The 12,144-nt window shown below is 44.9% G+C and overlaps 1 protein-coding gene across 3 annotated transcripts in view; it reads left to right on the top strand.

The window, feature by feature from the left end:
- Positions 1 to 12,144, top strand: part of BMPER (BMP binding endothelial regulator) — a 269,975-nt gene that overhangs the window by 21,345 nt on the left and 236,486 nt on the right. For all 3 annotated transcript variants that reach the window (XM_032644100.1, XM_032644099.1, XM_032644101.1), the window contains exon 3: positions 9,469 to 9,568. In XM_032644100.1, coding sequence (XP_032499991.1) covers positions 9,469 to 9,568 — 100 coding nt within the window. The remainder of the gene's footprint in view (positions 1 to 9,468; positions 9,569 to 12,144) is intronic.

Here is a 12,144-nt window from a genome sequence, read left to right as displayed (position 1 = left end):
AAAGCTGATTCATTACTTGTCATGTGCTGAAGGGTGCCCGTAGTGTAAAATAATCAACGGTCTTGGGAGAGGTAGCTGGGCCACTTGCACACGAGGCTGTATTACTTTTCAGCCTGTGCTCCCCTTCACCCTGGGTTCATATCTTCTTCCCGTGCGGGAGTCTGTGGATGTTTTCTCTGCAGCCCTGGCTCCATTCCCCATCCCAGCTGTGTGAGTCCCTTTTGACTGGGAGGAGAAAAGGGTAGACTCGGGAATGTGGATCACATGCAGGAAGGCTGCTGACATTCACTCCTCAGTTCACATACCTGGCTCCCGTCCCCTGGCAGAAGGGGACACAGTCTACCCTCTGATTTTCCAGCCGGCTTCTGGGAGCCTGAGTGATGTCACAGAGCTGCATCTGCGACGGGATCCCCTGCACTCAGTCACTGGCTGCTCTGTGTTCAGTCCATTGCAGTTACATTAATGTAGTGGTGCCAGCAGATCCCTTGCTTATACGATGTACGGTGTAATAAAAACCAGGCAGTGCTACTTTCTTTGGGCTACTATTTTTATTTGGTGGTTATTTCTTTTGTGTTCTGCCTTCGCTAATGTTTTGGTTCTATTTCAAAATATGATTAAACAGAATGAGGAGCTGTTTGACACTCTGCCCTGTTTTAAATCAGAGCTGTACTTGAGTAGCCGGGACAGTCTAATGGCCTGTGTTCCTTTGTTCTGAGAGTTCCTTGAAAAGGCCAAAGAAAAAAAGCCAGACCTAAATCTTTAAATGGCTTAGGACCCCCAAACAATCCCTCCAACAAACTAAAGTCTGTTAAAAAATAATTGAAATGTTAGGTAAGTTAAATATAAAAAAGGGCCTCCTTATTAATCCCCCGTTGCTTCTGCTGGCACGTGTCATATTTTCAAGGTACAGTATCAGGAGAACACTGTCATTTAGTGACATATTAGGGCCATATATCATGAGAACATCGCCTTGGTAGAGGATACGGGTACTAAAAGACACGATTCTGGCCAGACAGAGCAACAGGGGGTCTTACTTCTTTTCTCTAACCCCTTGCACTCCCCCCCTGCCTTTTTCTTTAATCTCCCTCTGTGTTGCAGAGAAGTGAATTTCTTCATGGGATATGACTTGTTGCAAAATAATTGGGGGGCCCCAGTGGGCTTCATAAAGTCTTTTAAATGGCTGGGCTTCAAGGGCAGCTTTGTTCAGAGTTTGCACCATTAGCTGGGCCAGGGGAGGCCACGTTTGCCAGGGTCCAGGTCTCTGGGGTAAAGACTCGCCGAGCCTAGACTGGGGGAAGAAAGAATAACACTCCCAGATGGAGTGTGATGAATTGTGCGATGTTTTGCAAGATGCTTTCACATAAAGACTCCAAAAGTGTGGCTGTGGGATGCTGCCAGCCTCCTGGGAGAGTACCCCTCGCCCCCGCCCCGGCTCAATTCAAGGGAGAAACCTGAGGACTTGGAGGCTTTTGGTCCAGGCTCTGGTCTGTCTAGCAAATGACAGGGCACTCAGAGACTGAGACTTGTTTTGAGTTTTTAAGTCAGAGACATCATCTGTCTTTCCTCAAAGGCACTATTTTTACTCTTGTGTTCAAAATGAAATCACAAACTAAGGTTTATAATGGTCTGAAAATGAAGAGTGCTTAACAGAGGCAAACATTTAAATTTCTTGGCTGCAAGGAAGAGATGGCTCATCTTAGCCTCTATACCAAGCAGTATGCCATAGTGATGAAATCACCGATTGTGATATCAGCGATTCCTGGGTTTGAATCTCTGCCGTGGTGAAGCTGGGTAAGCCATTTAATCTCTGAGTCTCAGTTCTACCCATAAAATAGGGGTAAATCAGTGCGTTCCTCAGGTTTGTTGTGAAGGTTAAAAAGGACATAATACACAAAACGTGTTCAGCACAGTCTGGCAAATAATAGATTTTCCATAAATGTCAGGTGCTATTATTCTGAATTGTTCAGCAACCTGCCTGGAAAACTATTATTGCCACTTCATTGTTTGGTTAGAGATGGATCAGCCCTGTGACTTTGGTTATTGCAGGGATTTGCAAAAGTGGTGGCGATTGGGGAAGTGGTTCAGAAAGATCTGGAAATGTTACTTTACATTAAAAGCAAGGGCCATCGACCAAAGATATTTTAAAATAAACAGAAACATAAGAGACTTCATTGCCGCAGACCTGTATTACAGGAAATGCTAAAGAAATTTCTTTAAGCTGTAGGGAAATAATGAGAGGGAAGCTTGTATTTTACAGGAAGTAATGTAAAACATCAGAAATGGTAGATACCTGTATAAATAAAAAAGGCTATGTTTCCTCTCAATTTCATTAAAATACATGACTCTTTACAGCAAATAATAAAGTAAAAGCAAGGGCCATTGACACCTCCCACCTCTACTGACCTCAGATGCCTCCCACCTCTACTGACCTCAGATGCCTCCCACCTCTTGTACTGACCTCACTTAGTTGGGGAAGAGAAGAGATCTCACCTGGGAAATATGGGTTATTTTCCTATCAAACGCACTTTCTTCGCTGTAGAAATGGTTTTGTTAGTGTTTTTTAAACTTTCGTTGAGCTGAGAGACATGGCCCAGATTGTACTGTCAGTAACAAAGAAGAAGCAAGTCAAAGCTTAATTAAAATAATAAATCATCAATCACATTTACTACTGCCATTGGCAACCACTGAGCTATCTCAGTCTCTCCCCACCCCCTCCCAGCCCCCCGCCCCATGATTATTTTCTAAGAGATTAAGAACAGATTTTGTCCAGAGGAGACCAGCTGGAGCACGTACAAACTTGTGTTGTCTCCTTTCTGAGGCTCATGCTCCCTTGCAAAGGATTTCCCCGGACCACAAGTTCCAGAGAGGGAATCACTTTACTTTTTGGATTCTCAAAACCGGTGACATCAATGAAGCCTGCCCCCTCTGGATCTTTTCTTTCAGTTTTTGTCTACATCTCTGCATTCTAGAACTGTAACGTTTTGCAGTTAGAGCTGTTTATTGGAGTTTTGGCCCATCCCTTCTGTGGCATCTTTCACAGGTTACCTTCTAACAGGGCAGGGAACATGGCGGGAGACCTCACATGTCCGCCCCAGGTGGCCTGTCTTTCCAGAAAATTTCCAGACTCGCTCAACTACATACTAATCTAGTCCTGAACTCTCAACGGTTATGTAGGAGCTAACCTAATTTTAATATGATGCACCCATAAATTTTAATGCTGTGTTTTAGCAACTAACCTCCCTGGCTATCCTCTTAATCCAGGTCTGGGGACCAGGTTCTCTTCCCAAGTTCATTGCTAGCTAGCTCTGAGGGACCTGAGACACTTAACTTCATTGTGTGCCATTCCTCCGACTGCAAATCTTAGGAAACCTGTGAGGATTAATGAAATAATGTCTGCAGAGCTCTTTAGAAGAAAAGTGCTATGTAAACATGAAGTATTATTCTTCTGTTTATGAGACATTTTATAATATTGCCTAGGAGAAATTGTGACTGGTGTTCGAAAGTACCATAAAGTTCCTTTTTCGGCTCTTTTGGGCCTGGAATTGGGTTACAATGGAGCACTTCAAGGAAAAGTTGACCTCTTTGACTACATGTGTGGGGAGACCGGGAATTCCAAGGAGAATACATGCGCTGATGTTGGATCACCTTCCTCCTTGGGAAACTTGACGCAAAACATCTGTATTCCTCTGTGAGCAATTTTGAGACTCTCAAATAGTGAAACACTACCGTGTGGGCACTTCAAACAAATTCTGTAATAAAGAGAATTTGACTAAGGGTCTTAGTGTCCTATTTGCGCTCACTGACCACGGTAGCTTTTGAGTCAAGGTGGAATTTTTTTCTGTAGTTCTCACTTGGTGCCAGAAGTTACACAGCAGTGTTTGTGTGATCTGCTAACGTCTGATGTCTTGTCCCCTCTAAGCTCGTGTACATTTCTAGACCATAGACAGGAAGCTTGCTGCGTGGTTTCTTTCCTGTTCACACAGCACTGGGTGCAATGGCACATGGGCCAAGCCTTTGGTTCAGCTGCTTTAGAACTTCCACTCCTTTACTTCTCCGAGTCACTGTGCTGGGCATCCATCCCCTGACAGTAGCTGATGACAGAGGGAACGCCTTATTCAAAATTACTATGAGTCCAGCCCCATGGATATTTGCATTTTGATAGGGGAATCCGCCTATAGGGCCCCTCCCTAAAAAAGACTACAGTGAGGAAATGACACAGGGGTGTGTGCATATATGCAGCAAGGCAGGGTAGTCTGGAGGGTTTTTAATTTAGGAAAGAGAGTCACTTCTACCTCTTTATCCTCTCTAATGATATCACCTGGCCCATGTGCTTTATTGACATATTTTGTTGTTCATTTGGGGCAGAAAAAAATATTACAACTTCACGGCCTTCTTGATTTTCTGAAAAAGGATTTGGCACTTAGAATTTGCAAGTTCGCCAAATGACCGCTATTTGCCTCCAAGGCAGGCTTTGCTTTCATAAAAGCCAAGGATGGAAGGAAAATAACACCATCTTCTAGAGGAAGAGACTCATGTGGTCTGCCACCTTCCTAATATGGCTAATCACATGGAGGATCAGCAGGCAAGGCACCAGGTATTTTCATTTTCCTTATTTCGAGAGATTTGTGTTGCTGTTTCATAGTCTAGAAATACCGCATCTGCCAGCCGAAGTTTCTCCCTGATCACTCTCATCATATCAGCTGCTGTGTTGTCCTCTCCAGATTTTTTATTTTATTATTATGCTTAAATATAAATGAAAGGTCAGGTAATACTTTCCATAGTCCATAATAGGATTGCGCCTGGAAGAATCTTAGAAAAAAAAAATATCTTCAAGACACTGGCTTGAAATAAAACAAAAACATCTCAAAAACCTTTTTTTTTTTTCTCGTTGAGAAAAGCAAACCGGAAAATCTCAGAATGGCGATTTGCTATCTTCTCTAACCAGCTGCCCCCCTCCTCCCCGCGCTCCGCGCCGCCAAATCAGCGAGAGATCATTTCCCTCCATGCCAGACACTGAAAAATGCTCAGGAGGCACTGGCGGGTCTCTTGGCACATTTCCTAAGCCCAGGGGACTCTGTGCTGCCATCTAGTGGCAGACCTTAGATACAGCAAGCTGGCTGCTGGAATCCTGTTTGAACTTGGCTGCGCCGGAGCTGTGGTTTGGCTCCCGTCCCTATAGAGCTTTGTTGCCAGCTATGTAAGTTTTTTTCTTTATTACTCCCTATGCCCCTCTTTTCTTTTTGTTTGTTGGCACTTCATTTCATGTGCCCCCAGAGGCTGTGTTTTGAATTTTGATATATTTGGTCTTTCTGAAAGGAGGCAATAGTGCAAACAGATGCCTTTGACAACAGGTAAATCACAGGCTGGCTGACCCTAGAAAGTGGTAAACATGGAGAGACGGAGACTGAGAATGAAAAATGTGATGGCGTTTATTACTCGTAGGCACTGGCTAGGTTGGTTTTTAAGAATGTTCTGACATTTTCCTCCAGAGCATTTTTACCACCATTTCTGTGGCTTAGATTTGGGGAGACTCAAACTCAGGTTGGAATCTTGGGGAAAATTTGCTTGGGGATGTGAGTCTGGCTGTCAGAGGTGTGATAGGCATAGATACCTATCAATATACAAAATAGTGCATCTTTCCTTGTTACCAGAAAACAGCTGGTGTTTGTAGACCTTCCCGTGGTTGGTGATGACACAGCTCTTTGGAGCTATTCAGCTCTTGTTAGAGAGCTCATTTCACCACCTGGAACCACCTGGAAGGTATTAATCTCTCCTGGGGCCTTAGGACTATGACATTCTTTAGTTCTTGTGTGTATCCTGCATGCTGGGAAGTAGCAAAGTGCAGCATTTAAGCACGTGCCTTTGGAGTCGGACCTCTATTTGTATTCCAGATCTTCCTCTTGTGTGACCTGGGCAAGTTTACTAATGTTGGTTCCTCATCTGTAAAATGGGGATGATGTGGAATTTTTTTGTGAAATAATGCATATACTATTCTTAGCACAGAGCCTGATACATAGAAAGTGTTCAGTAAGTGTGAGTCAGTGTCAGAAAACGTTTTGTGAATGAAAACGTGAACCAAATGAGCCAAGACCTTGAGTAAGAGCAGAGGACACTTGGTGCACGTGGGGATGAGGTGGCCAGTGGAGAGGGAGTCCTGAAGACACGGCTTTGCGTGTGCCCCTTCTCACCAGAGCTGCTGGCTTGAAGACTAGTGTTTTTGTCTCTTGACAAAATCAGGGAAAGCAAAGCGAGTGATCTTAATTAACCTGTGCTTGAATTTACTCGGTAGCTGCTAGGCTCAATTAAGAAGATGGAGGAATCAGCCTCTCAACAGCGATTCTCTGCAGTTTTTCTTTCTTTCTTTGAGGGCCGGGGACTCTGAGCTTGTGCTCTATATCCATGCACCCAGGCAGCTGGGAAATGATCAGGTCTGGCAGCTCTGTACCAGCGTGACCCTTGGTAGATATAAAAAAACTCCAAGTGTTATCAGAAGGGGGAAAAAAACCTCACTAAACCTACAGCTAAGGTTTAGGTTTATTTCTCTCTGTGCGAGTGTGTGTGTGTGTGTGTGTGTGTGTGTGTACACAAAAAATTCCAGAAGTGAATCTACCAAGTCATCTGGTTGAAATAAATTTTCTGCTGAACTATAATTACGAGCTATTTATTATGGATCTTGGGATCTTGCTATGGATTTTGATTGGCTGCTAGGTTTCTAATTTAGCAAAGAATTCCTATATGTAAGAGACTGTGTGTCTTCCTATACATTAGACCACAAACTTTGACTTTACACCCACTCTGACTACTGTTAGAGTTTTTACTTCCTTGTGTCTGAGGAGTCTTCCTTTCAGAGAGGAGATGCACTTGGGGGTTGGGGGGTAGCTTTTCCTTAAGGCTGCAGCCAGCTTTGCTGAATGCATAAAGCCGAGGTAACAGATGCTCTGAGGTAATGCCCTGGGTGGGGCAGCTGGTATCAAACTATGGCTTTGAGTAACTGCACTTTGCAAAGCTAAGTCACTGCTCATAATGCCAAGCAGCATAGACACCTGATCGTTGTTCTAGATTACTTTGGTGGTGGCAAAAGGGCACTATTAATTTTTAAGGATGTACCTCTTTAATTTGAATTGTGACCATAACTATGTATTATGTTTGTATTTAAGAAGAAAATATGAACATAACTCAAAGGGCCATGACTTACAGTGAGTCATGATGCCACCATTATTATGAAGAAGAGAGGGTGAGGGAAGGAGAGTCGCAGGGCTTGGAGCCAGGATACCTGGGTTCATGTTGCAGGCAGCCGTTCACTCCGGGACTGTGGACAGCTCCCGAGCCCACCTCAGCCCCGCTGGTACTAAGAACGCTCCCCGCACAGTGGTGGTTCTCAGCCTGGGCTGCACACTGGAATTACCTGGGGAGCCTGGTCCTGAGATAAATCAGATCTGAGCTTCAGGGAATGGGAGACAGTGCCAGGCTTTGTTAAGAACTGCACACGGGTTCTGATTAGCAGGCAAGGGTGAGGATCACTGCTAGCCCTATGAGAACCTTTATCACGTAACACACACCAAAAAGGGGGAAAGAAAAGGAGACTGGATTACTCAGGTCAGCCACACCTTACAATCAGACACCAATAACCAATAAACGAAGAAACAGAAGGTCTGCACACCAGCCCTGCAGGAGTGGGTACAGTGCTGAGAACTGATGCTCGCTCTTTGAGTGGCCAGGCAGGTGTTGGGACGGCCCCATCAGTGTGTTTACCACATTGGCCTCGGTAATGATGGCCATTTTCTATGTGGGGGCATTTGAGCAGCACCGATCGGGGTGGGCTCATTATTCCCATGCTTCAGTGGCCTTGAAAAGCCATCAGCGCAGTGAGACAACAAGACTGTGTAGAAATAGAGCTGTTGGAATGGTGAGGCTCACCTGTGCCCAGGCTCCATATACCTTACTCTGGGGGAGGAGTGATTGGTGAGTTGGAGGGAGTGAGGTTCTGGGACTCTCGGAGGTTCTGCTCATTCAAAAAGGGAGGAGATGACAATTTGGACTCATTTTAGAATCATTTTAGCCCCTGGGAACATCTTGAGGGGCTCTGCAACTCCTAGGGAATTAGAGGGCAGCACAGAAGGTGACATGTTTTATCTGAGAACTGCTTTAGAGCTAGAATTTGGTGTATGGGCTCAGCTTGGACCCCAGGTCCCCAACACACACACACATACACACACACACACACACACACACTTAAACACTCTCACACCCCTCACCTCCTCACACCCCTCCTTGGTGCTTGAATAGAAGTGGGGAGATCTTCCTTATTCTTGACATTGAAGCATACTGGTTACACTTGTGAATCTTCCCAAGGTCACTGTCAGGGCTGAGTCAGGATTTCTCCTGCACATATTCCAGGAGGGTTCTGAATTCATCTCGAGGTCAGAGGGCTGGTCAGTTGCTCCTCTCTGATCTGTCCCTAAATCAGGCAATGAATGTGGCCATCCCAGCCTTAACTCAGGGTAGGGCGTGGGCATTGTACACATTTGTGAGCTCAATATTGAAATCCACCTCTGCCACTGCAAAGCTGTATGATCTTGAAAAAGTCATAGACCTTCTCTGAACAGCAGTTTTCCTGCTTATAAACAAGAGATAGTGATAATACTTATCTCACAGCATTTTAATAGGAATGAAAGCCACAGCACTTAGCATTTACTAGAACCTTGTTACAGCTCCAATCTCGTTGAAGTGTTGTGACATAGTATTTTTGGTTCATGTGCATCCTGTTCTCCAAACAGGTATATGCATCGTATTTGGATCTTCTTGAAGTCATTTTAATAGCTAACTTTTCAGGATAAAACCAAAGATGCAAATGCTCACCACACTGTCATTAGCATAAGTGCTAATATAATGCAGCTGTCCCACAGCTATAAAACACTGACTCCTGTGTCTCTGCTTGGCATAGGGAATATTATCTTTTCTCTTACTGAGCCGATTCAATACTCAACTTTGTCATTATTTGAGTTGGAACTTTAGATTGCTGCATTTTAATGCACTCTACTATTAAGGATTGTTGGACGGCTGTGTGCAAATATTTTTGTTCTCACGATGCAGTCCTAGCCCAGGTAGCCCAATGGGCAAAATATGATTTACACAAATATTATCATTTCTATAGTGTGTACTAAAAAGAAACCTTAGAGCAGGGCGGGAGAAAGCCTCTCTCTCTCTCGGAGTTCGGTTATCTAGGTTAAATTGGCTGGTAAAGAAGGGACTTTTCATCCCCTTTCATCTGCCCCTAATCTCAATCTATTCCTGGAAGGATATTTTTGTTCCAGAAAGAGCAAAATCTCATTTGCTATCACAGAGTTTTCTCGCCAAGATGAAGGCAAGATTGGAAGAGGGAAGCTAGGAAAACCTCAGCCGTGTGGTAGGATTCTGGGGATTCTGTTTTGAAGTTGATTTCAAATGTTTCTTGTCCTTTTTGCCTAGAACAAGGAAGTGACCTGTAAGAGAGAGAAGTGCCCAGTGCTGTCGAGAGACTGTGCCCTGGCCATCAAGCAGAGGGGAGCCTGTTGTGAGCGGTGCAAAGGTAATTTATGTCTTGGCTGCCTTTTCTGGCTGTTCCTGCAGGCATTTTAATTTCTCTTTCTCTCACCTTTCTCTTCACTCAGCTCTTGGCTTGGGTGCAAGTGGGTGTTGGGAGGGAAGCTGCTGTGTGTGTGAGTGTTGGGGGGTTGGTAGTAAGGGGGGTCCTCCTAGTGGGGGATGAAAGTATGGCGAGCATCTACATCGTTGGTTTATTTTCTGAGGCAAATTGTTAAAATGCCACAGAAGAGATGTAAACGTGATGCCTCTGCAGGTTGGTACCCACGCACGCAAGCCTGTTCTGTCACGAAGTTTCAACACTCAGTTTTTCGAGGCTCTACGCTCGCCCTGCCCACCTCTGCCAGAGGAGTCTTTTAGACCAATTTTTATCATTTTGGTCCCTATTAAAGTTGTTTCTTTCCTTCCAAATGAAATCTAAGTCCTTCCCTTTGTCTTTGAAGCATCTCTAAAACGCATCTCTAATCTCTTACTCCACCCCCATCTCCTGTGGCCCTCCTCTTTCAAACACACTGTTCTAGGTTGCCTCTGCCTTAGCTCAGGTCTCTCCCCCAACCTGCCCAGATGCTGCCTGTGCTCAAGGTCGCCCAGCCCTCATCTGTCACTTTCCTGGTTAAGTTTCCATGGCATCCAGACGTTCACACAGATACTTCAGTGATGTGCGTTTTCATTGTCTTGTTTGCATTCAGTAGACCCTCAGCTCCTCAGGACAGGAGCCAGGTCACGCTCTGATGTCACCTAGTGTATGTCAGTGTATGCAGTGTGGTCCCCCAGAGGTCAAAATGAGCACAGTGGTTCAGGATGTGGGCTCCGGAGTCACACTGCCAAGTCCAAATCCAACAGTCCTGGGTTGCAAAGAGATTTCTCACCCTGAAGATGCATCCTGCGTCGCAGAGTGTTCCCCAAAAGTTCATGTCCATTAGGAACCTCAGAATGTGACCTTAATTGGAAATGCGATCTTTGGAGATGTAATTAGTTAAGATAAGGTCATACCGGATTAGGGTGGCTGCAAATCCAGTATGACTGGTGTCTTTATATGAAGAGCAGACAGAGACACACAGAGAAGGTGGCTGTATAACAAGAGGGGCAGGTATAGATGCCTGGGCTCTGTTGCTGAGATTCAGATTCACTTGCCCTGGGGCGGGGGGCTAAGGCATCTGTCTTTTGAAGAAGCTCCCAGGAGATTTAATGTGCAGCCTGGGTGGGAACCTCTGAAAGAGATCTTGACCAGGTGATTTCTACCCCCACAGAAGAATATCCTTTTTTGGAGCTGCAAAGGGGAGGCTCCCTTCTGTAGAGCTCTCAAAAGGAGTTCCATAGAAACCAAGTAAACTAAAGCGCCATTTCTAGTGATAACCCACAAGTCTCTACGCTCAAGGAGGACTTTGAACTTTTCAACGCACACTATTATATGAAATCCACACATCAAGGATTAATGCCAAGTTGTTTGTGAGTAACTATAGTTATTGTAGTTACTATTTATAGACTTAAACTATAATGTTTAAGTCTATAAATAAATAAGAGGCAGAGGTTGGAGTTGTGTTGCCTCAAGCCAAGGAATGCCTCGGGTTACGAGGAGCTGGCAAAAGGCCAGGAGGGTTCTTCCCTAGAAGCTTCAGATGGAGCATGGCCCTGCCAACACCTTGATTTTGGACTTCTACTTTACAGAACTGTGAGAGAATAATACATTTCTGTTGTCTTAAGCCTCCAAGCTGGTGGTAATTTGTCACAGCAGCCTGAGAAACTAATACCCCAACGTTTTCACTTGAGTAGGTAGAGACATGGAACCTCTTTCTACCCGAGTTCCCTCTCCTGTTAAATGAGGATAATAATTGTGTCGGAGGGAGCTAATGGCGAGACACAGTCAATGTGTTTAGCAAAGTGCCTGGCAGTTAATATAATATAGTAGGTGCTCTGTAAATACCTGATGGACTTGACTATAAAAATGCGTCTTCCAAAAAAAAAAAATGCGTCTTCCAAAGCCTTTTGGAGCAGGAGAAATTAACCATTTACTTCTCACCTCTTTCCTACGGAGTTGGGAGGCAGATGTTTTACTCACATGACTTCTGAGAGCTATTGATGCAAGACCTGAAATAGTAACTTCTTAGGAGTCTCCCAAGCTGATGGTCAGATAAAAGTAATTACAGTTAAGAATACATTACTGGGACTTCCCTGGTGGTCCAGTGGTAAAGAATCCGGCTTCCAATGCAGCAGTCGTGGGTTCGATCCCTGGTGGGGGAACTAAGATCCCACGTGCCTCGGGGCAGCTAAACCTTCGCGCCACGACTACTGAGCTTGTCCGCTTCAACGAGAGAACCCATGTGCCGCAAACGACAGTGCCCAGGTGCCCTGGAGTCTGCGGGCCACAACTAGAGAGAGAAAACAACAACAACAACAACAACAAAACCTGCACGCCACAACTAGAAAGAAGCCCGCGCGCTGCAACGGAAGATCCCGCACGCCTCACCAAAGATCCCACGTGCCGCAACTCAGACCTGATGCAGCCAAAATAAATAAATAAATAAAATTAAATTAAAAAAGAAAAGAATACATTACTGAGCC

The sequence above is a fragment of the Phocoena sinus genome, chromosome 9 (genome assembly GCF_008692025.1).
Source record: "Phocoena sinus isolate mPhoSin1 chromosome 9, mPhoSin1.pri, whole genome shotgun sequence".
Taxonomy (NCBI): Eukaryota; Metazoa; Chordata; class Mammalia; order Artiodactyla; family Phocoenidae; genus Phocoena; species Phocoena sinus.
The sequence above is the reverse complement of the archived record's forward strand: the minus strand, read 5'-3'. Positions and strand labels throughout refer to the sequence as shown.